At 40.3% G+C, this 21,466-nt stretch overlaps 1 protein-coding gene across 1 annotated transcript in view; it reads left to right on the forward strand.

The window, feature by feature from the left end:
* Positions 1–21,466, forward strand: part of ccser1 (coiled-coil serine-rich protein 1) — a 127,521-nt gene that overhangs the window by 6,786 nt on the left and 99,269 nt on the right. Inside the window, exons 3-6 of the mRNA XM_006789766.3 lie at positions 169–586; positions 5,130–5,314; positions 13,402–13,492; positions 15,996–16,101. Of these exons, the coding sequence (XP_006789829.2) occupies positions 169–586; positions 5,130–5,314; positions 13,402–13,492; positions 15,996–16,101 (800 nt within the window). The remainder of the gene's footprint in view (positions 1–168; positions 587–5,129; positions 5,315–13,401; positions 13,493–15,995; positions 16,102–21,466) is intronic.

A 21,466-nucleotide genomic window follows, 5' to 3' on the forward strand; every position in this document is an offset into this window, starting at 1 on the left:
TTGCTGTCTAAACATGTGCACTTTGGTGCATGAGAACACAAACATCCACCTTTTAAATGCTAGCTGAAGGGCGATCTTCTCTTTGTAAACTGTTAGCTTTTTGCTTCATTATCTTGCCAGTGAGAACTGGCAACTTTGCATATACTAAATAAAATGCCTTCTCCTCAGGTTTTCTTCACTCCTGCCCAATCAAGCACTGAAAAACCCTTACTCCCAGACACCAGCACAGCCAACAACACGGACTACGAGACTGCCGTTTCCGTCTCGGAGCCTGAGACGGCCGTACCCTGCCTACCTCTGCGGGAACAGTCGCTGGAGGAAAGGAAGGAGAGGGAGGAGGAAAGGAAGGAAGCGAGGAAAGAGTTGTCAGCAGAGAAGAGGGAGGACTTGGACTTAGAGAGGAAGACAGGTTACCACACAGAGACCACAAGTGAGAGCGAGGTGTGCGTCGTACGCAGTGAGGGCTGCCACTCTAACCCTGAGCAGTCAGAGAGGAGGGCAAGAACCACGCGATCTTTTCAAGAAAGAGGAAGCTTCTGCGGCTGCCACGAACCCAGACCCTCTCACTTGAGGAAACCACACACAGGTATCAAATTCAAGCAAATGCTTGCAGGTAAATAACATATTTACATGCAAAGCCAAAGCCCCGGGCATACAAATGTATACAGCCTATGTGGTCAGTGTGAGTCATAGAGCTGGGTTGATCCCTTGGTGTAAGAAACACACACCAAGAAAAAAATGTACACACGTTACGTTTGCTGGAAACTAAGCCTTTAACTTCACACATAAACTTTGTTCACTCTGACACTTTTATTTTCTTGTACTTCTTTCCACACTTTATGACTTAAACACACAGATTCACTGTACTGACTTGAACAGATAGGGCATTTCCAAAACACCAGTGTAGGGTTTGGCAATAAAAGGCTCAAAATGATATCACAACATTTTAAGGGAACTTACGATCATAATTTTGATGACAGCTTAGAAGATATAGAGAAAACTACTGAACAATATTTTATCTGTAATTGCAGCGACAGAGAGCAGCATTTATTACTGCAAACAAAATGAGGGCATTTTCTGTCCTCCTTTTCCAGCGAGTTACTGTCAGTGATGACAGACTACATAATTGAAAGTGTAAATCTGTTGCCACAAGGTGCCAGCAGAAGCAGCTTTACAGTGCAATAGTGGTGAGACAGCAAACCAAATCAGTAATTTCATTCCACTGTTTGCTCGTCCTGTCACACCGAGCCATGCTTGGGGGAGTCATTTGTTTACTATTGGTTGCACATGACCAGTTGCTCGTATCTCCACGTCGTGTGGATTCTGATGGTGTGTTTTGGCCTCAAGTGGCGAAACACATTTGGTACTAAATCATCATCACGAGAAGCTGACACATGGCTCTTGCTCTCAGATATGCCTGGGCTTGTCTTGTTTGGAATTGCTGTATTGATTGATATCATTGATATCATGATATGACACTCATTTCATGACGCTTTCTACATGCTGTTCTTGAGCTAATCTGAAGGTCACATTAAGTTTGTAGCAACTGACTCTGCGCACTACGCACCTCAGCATTCACTGAGCCCACTCTGTGATTTTATGTCGCCTACCACTTTATATATAACTTTCACTTTGTTATAATACCACTAATAGTTGACTGTCGAATACCGGAGTTGTTGCACAGGCTGGAATTCACCGAGCTCCTGATAGCGACCCATTCTTTCACAAGGTATTGAGAAGCAGTGTGTATGGTTAGGTGCTCTTGAACACCTGTGACTATAAAAGTTATTAAAACACCTGAATTCAGTTATTTGGGTGGGTGAATAAATACTTATGGCAGTATAGCATACATCATAGCAGGTCTTATTACCATCTTGTAGCCCTTACCTTTGACTCTTGCTGCTATCCTCTATCACAAATCACCCCTAACACTTTTCCGCCTACTCCACCCTGGCTGCACTCTTTTCTTCACCTCTGTTATGCACCATTTGTTGCTTCGGATTTGCATGAGACAGGCGAAAGTACTTAAACTCATCTGACTTCACCCCTTCTGCTCATTGAATGGTCACTGTTACACCTGTCTCCTTCTCGTTCACAGACGTGTATTCTAGCTTTCATTCCTCCTTTCCAGAGCATACCTCCACCCCACCTGTTTCTCTTCCACCTGCTACTTACTCTCAGGGGCGATCGCAATGTCATCAAACGTTATAGTCGATAGAGAATTCTGCGCTGCTACTACAAACAAGGGCTCATCAGGCCCAATCCCTGATGTAATCCTACCCCCACCTTGAACTCATCTGTCACTCCTAACATACACCTCATCACTGTCTCACTGTCCTCAAACATGTCGTGGACCCGCGTCACATACTGATGCATGGAAACATATTGAACGTGAATCATTGTCGGATTCTAAATTGTTGTTTTTCCATGAAACAATTTATGGCAACAGTATTATTGTATTATTGGAGATGTTCATTTGTAAGTATGATCTGAACAAATTGCTGTTAATATAGTCACTGTTACGTTTTCATCAAAAAAGATCCACATTCATCTCTGCTGAAATGAGTTTGACAGTAAACATTTATTATGAAGTTAAAGTGATGCTATGCTCCTGCTACTTCAGTGTTGTTTGGTTTTATTACTTCCCTATGCGTGATTGTACAAGTGTGAATTAGAATGCCAATAAAAATCTTGAGAGTTCATTATCAAGCCTATCAAAGAGATTCTCCCAGGAAGCTGATAAGTGGAGGTGCTGTAAATTGGCATAATCGAGATTTAAAATGATATTATTCTCATGTCTCTCAGCTTGTTCCCACTTGATGATTGCAGACTACAAGATGATTTGTATTGACATACGGAGCATAATGCCTTTGCATTGTTTGCTTCCAAATTGTTTGCTAATTCAAAGTTGGGAGTGAGAATGTTTCCAGACAATAAACAAATTAGGGCTGGAAATCGGCAACATGAATTTCAAATCAGATTTGAAACTTGTGTGGCTGTCAGTCCTTCTTGCAGCAGCTCAGGCAGTTAATCTGGAAAAATCCTTTCAGTATATTAAATTAGTGGCAGCTGTGGACTGACTGAAACAGTAAGTGTCACATTGAAAGAGTTTTTCTTAAATAAAGCGGATTTGTTAATGTTATTCTTAATTCACCTCCAGCTGCTGCAACACAATGCGCACTTTCTTCTTGCCAGATTTTCTCTGGTAACAACAAAAAATGCCTACAAAACGGCTCAAGAGAGGTGAAGAAGAAAGGGTTGAGCGGGTGGAGACGACTATTGGGGTGATTTGTGACAGAAGGAAGCTGCAAGAGTGAAAAGAAAGGTTTACAAGATGGTACTGAGACCTACTATGATGTATGGTTTGGCACTTACAACAAAGACAAGAAGCCGAGTTGAAGATGCTAAGATTTTTGTTAGGACTGACTGGAATGGAAAAGAAATGAGGAACAGCTGAGGTTGAGTGGTTTAGAGACAACGTTAGAGAGGCAAGGTTTAGACAGTTGGGACATGTGCAGAGGAAGTATAGTGGATATACTGGACACAGGATGTTGAATATGGAGCTCCCAGGCAGAAGGACAAGAGAAAGACCACAGAAGCGACAGAAGAGGATGTTAGAGATCGAGTGAGATGAAAGCAGACAATCTGCTGTGGCGAGCCCTAAAGGCACCAGGCAATAGAAGAAGAAAATTTGAATCATTCAAACATGAAGTCCAGGGCTTCACTGGGAGGACTGTCTAAACTGTTTGATGAGGAATCAGAGGTCAGTTGCATACCGGCAGTACAGGCACTTTTGGCTGCTCCCTTATTTTCTTCGCCACAGCAGATGGATCCACTCGTTTGATTTGGTTCACACAATTTTATGCCAGATGCCATTTCTGATGCAGTCCTCTCTTTTATCCGGGCTTAGTACTGGCATTATTTCGCCTTCTGACTGGATTTGTGTTTCCTCACGGTCTTGAACTGAGGATCTTTCACTTGTGAGACAAATGTGTTAACCACCGTAGCGCTAAATTGTTGTTTTGTTACCTTCACAGTTGAAACTGAAGAGACTGATAAGAAACTTGATGATCCACCAAGGTTTAGCCATGTTCAAAGCATCAACGCCATTCATGTTTCCTGTATAAAATGTGGGCATTGATACACTTTGATGATGCTCCCAATTTGCCTTTTTTTTCTTCTGTTAGAAACTCTAGAAGGACTGTAACCTTGATTATTGCAACTGTTCAAGGCATGCTGTTGCGCAGTCAAAACATGGCTTGATTGAAGGACTGTCTGCAAGCGAACACGTAACATGGTATTAATGGCCTATTTTAGCAACACACAGACACACATAGCATGTTGCAATCCCTCCTGAAGGACAATAGCTGAATATTGATTTACACTTTGAGTTTCTGGCTTCCAGGCAGTGAGAACTACTGACAGACTATCACTGAGACAAATAAGCTCATCTGTTGACTCTACAAAAAAGGAATTTTTTGTGCAAACATTTGAACAGTCTACAATAAGAGTCCCAATGTGTTGTAACTCCATGTGTAGTTACAGATGCAATCATGGCACTTCTTCAGTGTTCTCATGTCTGCTTAGTTCTTGCATGAAGACTACTGACTTACATACCTGTTGTTTGCGCGTGTAAAGGTTCAGGTAACAGTGTGCAAGTGTAGCAAGAAATAAGGAAGATAAAATGGCTCATACAAAGTCTTGTTTTTGTGTGTCTGTGTGTCTCCTCTTGCTTACTGACAGGATGTGGTATTGTCTCTCTGTTTTCACTTCAATCTTCCAGGAGATCAAAATAGAGCAATTATAACAATCTTTCATTTATCTGTCTGAGGAGTATTTCCCCTGAAAACAATAAATAGCATTTGACCAAAAGCAATATTGCTGAAAAGCTTTGTAAATGGAAAATTGAATGTTGTTTAAAATGCTGAATATATAAAAACATTGTGATTTAGTTTCATGAAACAAAAGCGCTTTTCTAACAAGAAATAGGGCTGACTGCATTAGGAATACAATAAAACATGATTACATCTATGCTTGTGGAATCACTGTTATAACAATTTCACCTGAATTCATTATTTCTCTCCATCTGTCTGACTGTGTAATTCTCTTTGTTTCATTCTTTCCTCCAGCCTCACTGTGCAGCAGTGCCAGCCCCTACCACGAGGTGATGCGGATGGAAAGACGTCTGCGCTCCTCGTCCGAGGGGGCTGGTGGTCCTCGTATCCATGGAAACCACAGAGAAGCCCCCGGCATGGAGGGATGTGGTCTGCTCAAACACAGAAACAACTCCTCATCGTCTAAACTCGGGAGCCTGGTAGGTCTTAAGCTTTCTGTGTTTGTTTGCCTGTGTGTTTATTCGATAGCAGTGCCCTTTGATGATTATGTCATCAGTAGTTGTTTGTGCACATTTGCGGTAAACAATTTCTTATTTATATATATATATTTTACATCAGCTAGTCATATATTTTTGTGAGGTTATAATACATAATAAAGCACAAAAGTGTAAAGAAAAAAAGTTAAAAATATATTAATTTGTGTATGTGTGTGTGTGTTTCTGTATATTTAAAGCAATTTTCTGCTTTATTATTTGTGTGGTATTGTGTTGCTTTATATCATGCATATATACTCATTTGTGTTGAGGTGCCTACGGGAGTTTTGCCTTTTTGGTTAGTGATGGAGGCACTTTATGAATTGCACACATCTCAGATGAGATATTGGCCACACCACTCTGTTGGCCCTGCTTCAAAGAAATTCTCCTCAGAAACATAGCTAACATGATGAGGGACAATTGATTTTATTGTGATAAATGCTGTAACAACCAATTGTGGAAACAGTGTTACAGGTATTTAAGGTGTTTCTATGCCTACAGTTTGTTTACTCTGGTATGGAGTTTGTGATTTTGTTTCTTTTCACACAGAGAAAATTCAAGCAAATCCAAAAGCATCACTACAAATCACGTGAACTAAATAAATACAGAAGGAGATAAAAAAAAATGTAGTCCTTTGACCAAATTGTCAATAAGGCAACATACCAAGTGAGCTACTGGTTGTTTTTGCAGGTAGTTGCTATAGTTTGTGTAGTTTGTGCATGTCTATAATGCTCTGCTGCATCCCAGAATGCGCCACATAGCTGGTTACAGGAAGGCGTTTAGCTCCAACTTTCAGCATACACACAGTAGTTGGATCGGATCAAAGTCGGATCACATTTATGCCAAAAACAAACCCCACTGGAGTTTATCTGGAACTGGAGTCATACCACCTCCAAAGCGTCTTGTTTTGATCCACACCTGAGTGCAATTACCACATTAACATCTGTACAAACAAACTACACTAAGGGTGGGGTATACTGGTGCTGAATAAAAGTTGTGCAGTTCTAAATGTAAAACGTTCACGCTGGCTAAAGGACCCTTAAAGAGGATACTTGTGGAAATGCTGCTGGGTTTGGTCACTTTCACTAACAACATCAAGTCATTATTAAAGTAGTGCTACGACTCTCTGACCTTACTTTTTGCCACTGCTGTGCAAACACAGCTGGTGTAAACACTGTGCTGCCTGTTCATACTGGCACGCCTATACTCAGTGTACATGAAGGGTTATTTGAAATGCATTTACAGGCTTATTAGTATAGAAAGAGATTTTTTTAAAAATTAAACCTTGTCTGGATGAAGATGGTTTGCTATTTAAAATCATGTTTTAAATGATTACATTTAATTTCAACAATACACACAAAGATAACGAGGGGAAAAATACCCTCTTTAGTTGATTACTTGATTATCATTTCAAGTATAAAATTGTGTCTCTTTTGAAAGGGAATAAAAAGAGAAGATGTAATTGGCCTCAATCATAGCCGACCACTAATGCAATGCCATTTAATATGTAATGTAATAAAGGATCCGGCCTAATCTCACTCAGTGCTCATGCCTCTGGCTATGCAAACACTAAATGTTCCAGCATGCCCTCAGCAATGCAGACATAGCTCTGTTTACTTTTTCAGCTTTGACTCAGAAAAAAAAGTTGTAAATTGTTGGTGTGATGGTATGTTGGTGGTGAGTAAGTGTCCTGATAATCTCAGGAAGTAACATTTTGAAATGAGACGCAGTTGAATCGACTGTAAATGAGATGGTGAATGCAGAAGTATACACTGTAGAGGTGGAACAGTTTATTGAGGGTCACCACGTCTTGATTCTTTTTAGCGGTACTTAACAAACGGATTAGGGAAAAGTGGTTCATCAACTCACAGATTATTACTAAGGGATGTACATGCTCAGCAAGGCTGGTTGTGTCATTTAAATTATGTTCAATTGGTACCCAAATGGGGCCCAAAGTGTGACAATAAAATTTCCCCCCAACTCTTGATACTAGGCAGGATGGATCCATGATTTCATGCCTCAGTTTCCTGCTCTTAAACTGACAGGAAGTGGCACCCGGAGTGGCCTTCTGCTGTTGTACATTCAGAGATGCTCTTCTGCATACCTGGGTTGTAACGAGTGTTTGTGTGAGTTGCTGTTGCTTTCTTTATCAGCTAGAAGCAGTCTAGCTGATAAGAAGCCAGACATCCTCTGACTTCTGGCATCAACAAGGCATTTTCACTCAGAGAACTGCATGCTCATTGGTTAGTTTCTCTTTTTTGGACCATTCTTTGTAAACACTATAAATGGCTGTATGGGAAATTGCCAGTAGATCAGCAGTTTCACCGTGCTGATTTGAATATGGCAGGGTTACTGCACTCTAATTCTTGGTCGGTGAGTGCATGTCAGGTGTAGATGATGGTCTTGCAGTGTATTGCCAAATCCCTCATTGCTATGGTATTGTATCATACTATGAGGAATTGTGTGATTCCAACCCCTAATACAAGTCTCTTATATCTTACTCATTGCATCTGTCTCTGGACATGATGCACACTTCAGTAAAGATGAAGGAATGTCTTCTTTCCCTTTTCTTTGGCCCTTTATGCCCGTCAGGGGCCTGAGTCATGAAGGAAAGGTACGAGCCTGGGAGTGTGTATTAAATTATGCATCACCACTGTTACCGTCATGTAAATTTGTGGAGTACCTGTTAGGTATATACCTAAGTGTGAGCTTTCTAATTAAATACAGAACTAAACTTAGTGAGGGCATGACTGGGATACAAATGGTTTGCTTATTGTTTATACGTATACTGTTTGGATGATTATGGTGGTAATGTGTTACAGAGCCTGTGGGATACAGTGATTATGCGACGCAAAACAGAGAACGGCTGAAGGATACAATACAAAAAGCTAAAGATTTAGTTTGCACTGACAAATGACTAATTTGTTAAATTTGCAAAGATAAACTGTGACGCGCCGCTGTGGACTGAAGCAAGCCGATGTTTGCTTGAGCCGTTTGGCGATTTCATTCCAGTAGTTATTGTTTTTTGATATCCCCCTGAGAAGCTGTGAGATATTTATTTTGTCACCATATTCGGTGTTGTTTGCTCATGAGTCTCTCAATGACAGCTGTGATAATACTGTGACAGTCTGACAATGATTACACTCAAAAGTGGCTGAAAAAAACATTCTTGGGGAATTGTCTCTTATCTCAGAGAACAAACAACTTTGAACATGGATTTTAGTTTGTAGTTTGATGGATATGTATATGGCAGAATTCACTTTACATTGACTGCTTTACTTATGTATATCAACTATCGACGGTCTCTTGATTGCTAGTCAGTGTTGTAATACAGAGTGGCTCTTGTTTTCATATTTCTCAGTCTGATTGTTGCCTTGTGCAGGCTAGATAGCATAAATGGCACTTGTATTAATCATACACAGATAAGGATTCACTTCCTTTCCAAGACAGAATTTGTAATAACCACAAGCAGACGGTTTGGTTTGGAAATGAAAAACAGAGAGGATGTTCGCACATACTGGTGTTATATGCTCTCTTGGCCCCAAGACAGCACATAAAAGCAGTACCAATTATGATATACTTGAAAGTTCAAATCAAATGATTTTCTCTGAGGCTAATGCACAATGGTTATACTGCAGAGCCCTGACAGTAATGGTTTATGGAGAAAAAATCTTGCAACTTATACGCACCAATGACTAGATGAGCCAAAATGCTGCAAAATAAACACGAATTTAAGGTGGTTTTGAAGTATGCAGTTATCACATTTAGTGTGTAGATTGTCGTGCAGAGGACCCGAGCACAGAACACTGCAGGCAGAGCACTAAAGGAAATGTAAAACTTTATTGTTGATTATCAGAGTCCTAAACTACAAAACTGTGGACAGTAATTCAAGAAAGTACCAGGAAACACCTGAGCAAGTGAAGGACAGCTCACACGGAGGACTAGAGTATATATAAACACAAGGACTGTTAGGGATAAGGGACAGGTACACACAGTCAGGGCAATCATGGGAGTCAGACACTAAGCAAAATTCAAGGCAAGACAATACAGAAAACATATGCCAAAGGAAACCCAAACAAGGCAAAGACACATAACTAAATGTGGACATAAGAAGACTTGGACTAAACAAGAGGACAGATACAAGGAAACACTAGAGGACAAAGTCATAAACTTAGAAAAACAAGACAAATACACTCATGAAAATTAACAAGCTCAAAAGAGAAATTGAAATTCAACAACTAAACATTATAACAGTAATTCATCTTAACGGGCATCCAGACTCCATAAACACTAAACACTAACCAGAATAACCAGGAAGTCGTGCTCAAGATACTGGAAATATAATAGAAAAACCAGGAGACTATAAAGAGCAGCGCTCAAGCAATACAAAACAACTGGCAATCACTGAGAATGTGATCCAAAACACAGAATCCCAACAGAGAAAATGAATACCAAGAAAACCACGAGATGATAACAGGAATCAAAAACATCTGTAACATCACAAGAAATCAAAACAAGAATCGACTGTTTAACAAAACTCAGACTTGAATATATTCACTCAGATAAGATAGACAAGTACCTGAGATCAAGGCAGCAGTAAATTATTGCATCATAATTATTATTATTATAAGTAAGGTTATTGTTGTTAATTAATTAGGTTTTATTTAACTGGTTGTCAGCACTTGAGAGGCTTTGGTGCGCATATTTTATTGAGACTGTTCTAATGTGTTGTTCAGTTATTGTAGTAGTAACACAAAAAAACAACAGTAAAAAAAATGTGGTAAAACTTAACATTTAGAATTATTAAAAATTATGTTGAAACAAGCAAATCTAGTCAGCTGAATAAAAGCAAGAATTAATAATGAAATTAAAAGAAAAAGTAACAAATTGCAATAGCTTTCTTTATATGTACGTCTGACAGCTAGCTCATGAAAATTCAAATATATTCTTAATTATTTATTGCAAGTTGAGAATGAGTAGTCTGTAATAATAATAATAATAATAATAATAATAATAATAATAATAATAATGATAAAAGCTATTTATATGGAAACAAACTGATCCTTGAATTAGTGCTCCATGGCAATTTCCCCCGACTGTACACGTCGCAGACCATGAAGATTTGATACTGTAAATAAATATGTCTTCACTTGTTTCACTGGAAAGAGGATCTGAAAGCTGGTCTGATCGACACTTTTTCTCTGAGAAAGCCTCGTGTCAGAGTTGAAGTAGTTTTTTGTGTTGTTAAATTTGCCTGTGAGTTCCTGCTCTGACTTGTCAAAATGCTTGCAAACTTTCAGCTGGCCTTCCAAGATGACCTGAAATAAATCTTAACCTGCAATATGTGATATCTTCTTAATCTTCTCGGAAAGATTTCACGCTACCGAAGTTAGAAATGTAGCTCTTTCAGTCTAAATCACGCGTTTGGAGCGAGTTTCTTACAGCGTCAGCGGTGCAAATATCTGGATTTGTTTCTCTTATCGAATCGCCCGTTGAATATGAAAACGTTTTACTCGGGTTTGCTTCGGTCTTGGACGACTGGTTTTTCTGTATTGAGTGATGGCTGTTAGAAAATGTCAAATGTCAGGTGTTAAGTTGTGAAACAAGGTTTTTTTTCCCCTCAAGTAGGTGTTATTCAACGAAAGTTTCACTGGACGTTCAATCCTTCATGCCCTCAGGCGCACTGTAAACACAACTGGCTGCGAATCGTCGACTCGGACAGAAAGGAAGTCATTTTTTACTCCATAAATATCTGCAGCCATAATGCCTGGCTGCAAAGCCAAATTGCTCTGCTGCGATACTAATGCATTCACCACCTTAAAGAAGTGAATAAATGTAATTTTCATAGACTGTATATGTGGTATTTTTTACAGAGTGCGAATGGAAACCGCTGGCTTTTTATGGACAGAGAGAATCTCTTGCTTCCTCTTATCCCTGTTTTGGATGTCATTCTGCTTGGCATTTAAGAGATGGAGCCATTTTTTGATGAGAGCAGAATCTGATATTATCTCTATTAACTCAAGGATTATACTCATTCAACTCACATTAGCGATGTAAAAAAGGTGACATCTCAGGCTTGTAAAATCGTATTAACCCATTTCTGTGGTTGGAGGGGCACATTAAAATGGGTAATTTTGTTTCAAATGAAGTCTGTGTGCAGTAGCATCACACAGTATGGCTCTTCATTTCTTTTCCCAATACCTTTTAGCTATTAGCTTTAATGCCTGAAATGAGGGCTTACGTGTTCAGGCGCATTACACTGAAATGCATTCGGAGCTTTTTCTGATGTTTACCGCACCGCCATCCAGAGGGGGAAAGGAAAGGATATAATTTTGAATGTTCATAAACACGTAACTGCTGCTTTGGAGAACATAAAGTCAACTGATTTGAAATTCAGAGGTGTGTTTAATGGTCAGGGATGCCACTGAGCATTGAGGTTCAGATGGGAGGAGATCGATACAGAGTCGCTCGGAGGCAGTTTATGTCCAAACAACAGTGATGAGGGGTGAACAGAGATGGTTATTGGATTTTCTGATGCATTTTAATCTGTAGATGTTGTGCCAGACTGGTACTTGGTAGTTTGTGAATGCTGGTATTTCACTCTGGTTTTGGTTTGTAACTTTTTAGTGCACACAAGTTCAGGGAAGATATTTCTACCAGTACAACCAGGACAGGAATGCTACCGACTTACATGTTGATGCAGAACTGCACTGACATGCAGGTTGTGATTTTCATTTGACTCAACAGAGACCTGCTGATGATAAAAACATGTTCCCAGGGACGTTGACATATATGAGTTTATGTAGAAGTGTCTCATAAATATTACATTAGCTGATAAATAAAGCCTATAAGTGCACTTCCTGTTAGGCAGGAATATGCAGTGTTTTAATACATGTATTTGCCACACTATACTTCTGTGTGTTTTTTGCAGTGAATTTACCCATTTGTAACCATTGGATGGCAGTATTGACTTTTAAAATCCAGCTGAACGTAAAGGAAACACATCTTACTGCGTCATTATAACCTCATAATGCCAAGAACATGGAAGCTTCTGCTGAAAGATTACAAGTGAATATCTGCTGTTAAGTGATGAAGCATGACTCACTGCGCTGCTATGGCTATAGCTCATTTAAGAGATGAAGGATTAGGAAAATCTTATCAGTTATTTTCTGAAATTTAAAGAGTTTGTAAGAAATCTTAAAACCGTAACGTCAGTGAAGATAATGTTGATATTTCAAGGCCACCCAAGGTGGAGGGAGGTTTTCTTGTTGGATTATTATTGTTGACGTTTGGACAACACTGGTTTTTACATAAGAGAATTAATTTAAACTCAGTAATCAGAAGGGACTGGCTCGTTTTTTTGTCATGGGGAATAAATTTCTGTAGATTTCTAGTTGTTTTTTCCCCTTGTTTATTCATCAGCAATTTTTAGCCTGTGAAGCATGGTAAAAGCTGACAGTGGCTGCACCAAACTACAGCCTCATTGAGCACTTTCTCGCTTAAACTAAACCCTTTATTAATCGTCCCTACATAACAAGAAGAGCAATTTGTTCTCGATAGTTTGGATGTAATGATGAAGAACTAAATATCTTATTAAATGCAAGCAGAATGGGGGAAGAAATACAGTGCACTATTAAAAAGAACTGCATTATTATCATTACTAATATTTATAAAGTTTAATTTCTTCAGCTAAGTGATTCTTCTTCTGATTGTTCTGACCCACCAGAATTACTTTGATAAGAATCGTTTCATAATTTTTTATAAAGTTGTCACATAGTAATTAGTATTGTGCGTTCCAGCGTTTGTTTTCAGAACCTTTTTGATTAATGACTACCTCACTGAAATTGTATTACAACAATCTATCATAAGAACATCAGGCAAAAAATTCTCTTTTATTTTTGTTCATTTGACAAGAGCAGGAAAAAAACCACCAGCGTGTATTATGTTATTGTGAGGATAATAATTAGTCGTTGCTTTATCGCTCACCTTTTCGGAGTTTATTTCAGGTTTGTGTTTTTGCTCTTTCTCATCAGGATGTTCTGAACAACCTGGGTTCGTCGGAGCTGGATGAAGACGACCTCATGTTAGATCTGGATCTCTCCGATGATCAGCGACATCGACACGGTAACGTTTTTTCTGCTGTTTCTGCCATAATAAACATTTGCATATTTCGCGGTGACATTGTAAGAAATTGGTGAGAGAATTCTGCAACCAGTAAAGATGGCGATTTTTAATCTTTTTAACCAGTTCTTAGCAGATTTCACTGATGATTCTGTACATGCAAAGTTCACTTAGATAATACTTCAAAATAGCTTTTCAAGATGCCTCCTATGCAGCGGGACTTGTTTCTAGAAGAATTCTGTGTAGGGGAGTTAATGGACTCCATGCGACTGGATGATGAACAATTGCATCATAAGTTAAAACCCTGAGATATCCTTTGGAATTAAACAAGTTCTTTTACTCTTTATGAGTCATGATTTGCACTCCCATTTACTACAATGACAAAAGACTTCATTGCGACTTTTACACTTTGGTAATCCATCCAGTCTGGGGGGCCAGATTGGACCCTCTTTGAGGACAGTTCTGACCCCCCGGGCTCATGTTTGTAGGTTACATTACTCATGTCCTTTATATCTGTATCTCTTTTAATTAAAGGGAATATCTCCTCTCTCACCTTCCTCTCTGGTGTCACAGTCTCTCCCCTGTCTGGTTTTGCTTCAATCTTTGCCTCTCTTTTTCCTTTATTAGTACACTTCTCCCTCATCACCTTAACGCATGAAACCAGTGTTCTCCCTGCTTCTTTCAACACGTGCTGGGACTTTGATGCGGCCGCCTCATTTACACCAATTCATCTCCTTTGTTGTTCTGGCATTTCCATCACACTTCTCCTGACATGCGTCACAGTTGAAAAGTGTCTGTCGGAGGAAAATCGTTGCTCGTGCCCTGCCACGGTGGAGCGTAGGAGTGCCAAACACCCTGAACCCCAGCTTCCTCTCATACAACACATAAGACTAGTATTGCGCTGAAAAAGTGCAGTGTAACCACCAAACATACAAATCTGTTAAGAAAAACTCTGTGTGTGCTCATGTATTGGCTTTTATTGCATCCATGTCTTAAGAATGGGATTTTTCTGTTATGAGTCAATGTTACAGTGAAATTGTTAGATTTTAACCAGCAGTGCTGGTTTTTTGCGCAGACATAACTGAGCAAAATCGAAAGCTCTTGCAGTTACTGTCTGTACTGATTATATTTCTGATCTGTGCTTGCAAAGGTTTTGTTCGTATTAATATGCGTCAAACCAGACAGATATACACAGTTGATGTGTCGTAGAGTGCAACACACGAAGAAAATGACTCCACGAGGTAAACATAAGCTTGTGATCATACTCCATTTCTGTGCTTCATGTTGCTCAGACACAGGGACTACAACAATGCAGCGACGGGGTGCGTTTACGTCAGCTCGACTAGCTTTGTCTCTTATCAACAGATCTATCGGTGAAATTATATGTTAATGTGAGGTTGGATTCATCTATTTCTAGGCCATATTTAAGTCCCAGATGGGCTCCTAGAATATTGCAGTTGCAGTCAAATAAAGTAAAATGCTCAGCAGCACTGAGAAGTAAAGAATACAATGGAAGCTTCAGCGCTAATAAACAGAATTTCCTATGCTTATGGGGTTTGAAGAGCATTGGGAGGCTGGGTGGTTCACTCACACAGCCAGTCAAAACACACACACACACACACACACAGAAAAGATCTCTACAGGCACTGGCTGATGCAGAGCTAAGGGAGGCACCATCATTAATATACACACTAGCACACAAGCGTGCATGCTTAGTCATTAGACCTAATGGTTTGCAGACTGTAGCATGAAATTAAAGGTTTGATGAATTGTTCTCATAAAGTCAAGGGACTAAGACTCTGTGCTGGCATTAGAAGAGTAAGGTTCTTCCACAAACTCAAATTACAGGAACTCATTTAAACACACCATAACAGACATTCACGCAGAATACACAATACAGACATGCGCAGATCCATGCACAGGTTCATATAGGGATGTATGCAGACACACAGACGTACACAATTTGATGCACACCCTTCTCACAATCCCTTACGCCCACGCACTCATCGGTACTCCTCATTTTGACCTCTCTCAGGTGGCTTGTTGAAGCCTTTATTAAAAAGCAAGCAGTTTCACAGCAATTTATGGCCCACAGGGCTCTGCGTTCTCATTCCTATGGTGACTCATGCCCTGTGGAATCACACAGGGACAGTGTGAGAGACAGAGACCTTTGCAAAGACATAAAGAAATACCAAATCTTGGCTTTATATCCAACTTTTATTTCACTGTCTATTATATTGGCCTGTTAAATGTGCCATTGAATATTTAGGCATAATTGTAAAGAAACTCAAAAAACAACAACTGATGGTATGATGATCCCAACGGATCACTACTGAATTTTAATAACCTCTTTGATCCAAGTTTTATAGCTCTAATTCATCTCAAAAGAAGATTTAAACAGAGAGCTGTGAATTCTTCTTAGGCTAACATATGTTGTCAGTCAGATTGTCACCTGGGGTTAGAGAAAACTTGAATTCATTACATGTCTGTTTGGTTGTGTGCACAGTGTCCAGAGAAGACTCCAGCCAGTCTCTAGCTTCCTGTCTGAACCTGCTGCCCTCACCTTTGGACCCATCTGGAGATCGCGTTTTGGGAAAAGAAAATATTCAGAGGTAATAAATACGTGTGTTTTTATTGTAGTGCTTTTCTGTGCTTTGTGTTATACATAGGTTTATAGGGACTATCTTAAAAAGTCTTAAGTCCATTTAGTGTCATTTTATAAAGAGCAGAGTTGTTTGGCTTCTTAAAAAAAAGGGAAAACAGCAGCTAGTTTTTAAAACACATGGGCCACTTTATTAGGTATACCCATTCTTTTACTCGTTAACAGAAATATCTAATTAGTCAATCACATGGCAGCAACTCAATATACTTAAGCATGTAGGCATCCAGACCTGTTGGAAGTTCAAAAACAGCATCAGAATGGGGAAGAAAGGTGACTTTGAATGTGACATGGTTGTTGGGCTGGTCTGAGTATTTCAACAACATAGATTTTATCATATCTGAGATTTACAGAAAATGGTCCAACAAAGACAAAATATCCAATGAATGGGAGTTTTCTGGGTGAAAATGACTTGCTGATGCCAGAGGAGAAAGGCCAGACTGCTTCAAGTTGATAGCAAGTCAACAGAAAGTTAAACAATCACGTGTGTCAACCAAAGTGTGCAGAAGAGCATCTCTGAGTGCACAGCCCTGAAGCACATGGGCTGCAGTGGCCGAAGAGCAGTCAGCTAAGAACAGGAAGCTGAGGCTACATTGTACACATGCTCAACAAAATTGGACAATAGAAGATCCAACAAGTGTTGCCTGGTCTAAAGAGTCTGGATGCTAGGTTCAGAATTTGGTGTAAACTACATGAAAACATGAATCCATCTTGCTCACTATCAGCGATTTAGGCTGATGGTGATGATGTAATGATGTTGGAGCCCCGTTGTACCACTTGAGCACCATTTAAACTCCATAGCTTTCCTTGCTGACCACGTCCCTTTATGACCACAGTCTAGCTATCTTCTGATGGGTACTTTAAGTAACATAACAGGCCATGTCACAAAGATTACATCATTTCAAACTCTTGTTCCTTTAACAATGGATTCATCAGGCTCAAACGGCCTCCACAGTCAACTCATTCCAAATAATGGACCAAAATATCTGAGGAGTGTTTCTATTACCTTGTTGAATCTGTGCCATGAAGAATTAAGGCAGTTCTGAAGGCAAAAGGGTCTCCAACAAACAGTGTTGGGAAGGTTACTTTTAAAATGTATTCCATTACAGATTACAGAATACCTGCCCCAAAATGTATTCTGTAACGTATTCCGTTACGTTACTCAATGAGAGTAACGTATTCTGAATACTTTGGATTACTTAATATATTATCATGCTGTTTACAACTACATGAATGTACTGTTGCTGTGATTTATTACTGTTACTGAAGGTCCGCGGCTCCAAATCGTAGTAAAGGGACCTCTGGCTAATACGGTGGGTTCTGCGTCGGGCTCTTAGCCGAAAACTAGCTTTACTTTGTTGTCTGGGTTAACTTTGCTAGCGAGAGACAGAGAGAGGCGTTGAAAGGCTGCTCCAACGGAACTTATTGTTTTTTGGAGGAAAACACGAACACGGTGTACAGTCGAGTCTTAATAGCTTACTTACAACTGGGCTCGTCAGGCACTCTTCTTGGCTGCAGTGGTTATTATTATATTTACATGCTTCCAGCTCCCGTTTTTGCTCGATGACAGCTCGTACTTTTCCTTTTTCTAACTCCCTCGCTCACAGACACATAACGTGTATGGCAGTCCATTGTCCCTGCAGCACGGACTACACTGCCTATGATGCTACATTCTTTAGAGCTATACCTTCTGCCTATTAGCTTAGCACAACAACAAAAAGGCCTCTCCCACCCAGGAAACACGCAGAGAGAGAGCGTCACCCTGTAACCATGGCAACCGTAACCGTGCCACCTGGAACAACAGAACGTAGCTGTCAAACAAAACCCAAACAGGCCTGACCCGCCACAATATGAAACAGGGAAGTACCGATGTGTAATCCATTTATTTCAACAAAGTAACTGTATTCTAAATACCACCTTTTTAAACGGTAACTGTAACGGAATACAGTTACTCATATTTTGTATTTTAAATACGTAACGGCAGTACATGTATTCCGTTACTCCCCAACACTGCCAACAAAGGGATAGCAAGGTGTAACCAATGAAGTGGCCAGTGAGTGTATTATTACCCTGAACAATGCACGCTGAAGTAAGGTGAGGACACTTTTGAAATAAAAAATCATACCACAATGTTACTGTTTTGCAACAACCTGTAAGTGCAGTACACAAAAGTAAAAATATGCCCAAATCATCAGTGAGTGAGTCAAATTATTGGAGGTGAACTTGCACACAGTTTTTTAAAGGTATTTGGAAGGTAGGGTGTTCCCAGCACCTTAGAGAACTTGTCAAAATTCTCTTTCTCATTTTCTTCTGTCTGTTAATGAAATCCCGGTCTCACTTGGATGTTTTTTAAACCAGGACTATATCGGACTGGGATAATAGAACCAGAATCACATAAAAAATGTCGCCATGCGCATTGTGTGTGTGTGGGTGTGTTTTTTCATTTTACCTTATAAAATCCATATTAGAAGAGAGCAAGAAAGGTAGGCGGTTATTGTCTATTCTGGGACTTGCTGATGTTGAATGTTCTGTGTATGCAAACATGTTTTATATCTTTTCCTCGCTTAGAGATGAGACAGCAAGAAGGAATATAAATAAATTAATTCTGATTGAATAAATATGCAAGCTGTCCTCCTCTCCTCTGTCCCTTTGTAGCCAGCGACTGAAACAAAACACTTAAGAGTTTCTGTTTACACATGTGCTCCACTGCCAAGGACAGTTCAAAATCAGATTAGATTTGCCCACTTGTTGCTTCTTTTTGCCCAGAACCAGGACAGGTCTTACTGGACGCACACAAACCTGCATGCAAAGCCATTTGTCTGCATAAAGATACACAAGCACAAACACACACAGTGCAGCTTTTCAGATGGGGCTTATTTGGGTTTTATGGAGCCAACTGTGTAATAAAGGGGTTGTAGCACCATTGGCAAGGTAAAGATGATTATTGCTTTACCTTTCAGTATTGCTTTCTCCACTCACTAGTTGAATTTATCTCTGCTGGAACCCACAGAGTAATTGTATCTGTCTAAATGTGTTTTTCCTTGAATAAACTAGCTCTGGTCTTCAGAGGTGGAGACAGTGCAGATCAACTTGTGTGAGTGGTTTTAAAGTAGAGGTTGACAGATTTATACTATGCCATTGAGTCACTGGACTTAACCGGGGCCTCTTTTTGTGAGAAGGTTTTTTTTTTTTTATCACGCTTCTCTTTGAAAGTTTCACTGAATAGAGAGACATTCTGTGTCTAGACAGTGTCAGTGAATCATGCAAGTCGGGAGTCAACCTTTTCAAATCATCCAAGGTTTTTGTCAGACTGTTCATTGGTTGTTTCATTTATAGTGAAGTCTCACTTATCATTGAAAAGCAGTGGAGGAGCTTTCATATCAGACGCACACATAGAGACACGCTCAAAAATATTTACATTATTGCCTTCTGTGTACAAGGTCATGGCAAAAATAACATTCTGCTGAAACCTTCTTTGGCTTGATTGAGCTTGTCTGAACTGAGCCATCGATGTTTAGCCTGGAAATGTCATAACTTGAGGAACTGGTTCGATCCCTCATGATTAAAACAGTGACATGACAGGATCCCTTTGGCAGAGAAAGCAGATGAATGAACCAAAACATGAATGGATGAATACGCTGGTGCTTTTAGCTAAAAATGTAAGGTCTCAGTCACACAAGCCTAGAGATCAATCCGTGAACCCTGGGTAACTAACAGTTGTAAGGGAAAAATGTGTTTCACCAGACTGGTTGCCAATTTAGTTGACACAATGCATGGAAGATGCCAACTTATCAGCAGACATTCACCATTCAATCTCCACGCCGTAGTGAAACTTTAAAATGGTAAATGGCCTGTATTTGTATAGCGCTTAACACGTTCAGTCATCCACCCATTCACACACGTGATGGTAAGCTACATTGCAGCCCCCGCATTGTGTCCGAGGATGCTGGACACTGGCGCCACCGGGCCCTCTGACCACCACCACCAGTAGGCAATGGGTGAAGTGTCTTGCCCAAGGACGCAACAACCGAGACTGTCCAAGCCGGGGCTCGAACCGGCAACCTTCCGATTACAAGACGAACTGCCAAGCCACGATCGCACATTGCCATTTCTAAAGGTTCAGCTTTGAAGGTGAATATTCTCAGTTTTCTGTTTGTGTTGCACTCTTTACAGCAGGGGTAGGCAACTCCAGGCCTCGAGTGCAGGTGTCCTGCAGGTTTTAGATGTGTCCTTGATCCAACACAGGCCAGAGGTTGTTTGGTTTCCCCAATGTATAAATCCTGGCAATCCTCCTGGCACTTAACAGCGTACACTATGTTACTCTGTTTGTGTCGGGGGACCCGATCCTTGGGGTGGACCAATTTTTGGCGCAGCTTGTTTTGGAGTTTAAAAGCCACAGAGACCCGGTGTTTCGAAAAAATGCGTCTCAACTGTTCCGATACTCCTGACACATATGGGATCACTACAGGTTTTCGTTTGGGCAGCGGTTGTCATTCTCTCCTGGATCGGCTGGAGCTTTCTTTAGGTGCCTTTCCAGCTTTGACAAAAGTCCAGCTGGGGTAACCACATTTACTCAGGGCCTTCTTGATGTGATGTTCTTCTGCCGCCCTGGCGATGGTGTTCGCTCTGTGTTGTAGCGTCCTGATGACACCCAGTTTGTGCTCCAGTGGATGATGAGAGTCAAACCTTAGATACTGATCCGTATGTGTAGGTTTACGGTACACATCAGCTTTTAGATGTCCCCCATTATGATGGAAATCTCACAGTCTAAGAAGGAGAATTTGCATAATTATGATTAAGGAACTGACCTCACAGCCCATTGTTCCTTCAGTGGGCTGGTTTCAGTAATTATGCAAATGTACTGTTTATAAGATTGGGGAAACCTGCAGTCAGCTGAGACTGAAGAAGTCACTTGGATGAGTGACGAAACGTTTCTCCCAGAAAACGCTACGTCCAGATGAACAGAATCAACTTTTGGAGATTTATTTTCCTGGATAATTGAGACGTTTAGTCAGGGTAAATTCATTCACCTGCACGGATTAGCTAAACGAACGAACGAAAACAAGTTTCCCCGACAGCCAAGTGCTCATCTTAGCTAGCTAGGTCACAGGACCTAGCTAAGGACGGTAGTTACGGTTTAGCTTACAAACACGTTTAACTTACCGAAAAAGTGCAGCGGGGCCTCAGGTCCTTCTGTCGGGTAGTCCAGTTTACTGAAGAACACCTCAGGCTGTCACTTTGAAATAGTCGGTAATGTAAACGCCTCTCAGCATCTGCCATTCCCGAACAGACACGTGCAGGTTTGTCCGTGACCGCAG

This window comes from Neolamprologus brichardi, chromosome 12 (assembly GCF_056152115.1).
Source record: "Neolamprologus brichardi isolate AB-2024 chromosome 12, ASM5615211v1, whole genome shotgun sequence".
Lineage (NCBI taxonomy): Eukaryota > Metazoa > Chordata > Actinopteri > Cichliformes > Cichlidae > Neolamprologus > Neolamprologus brichardi.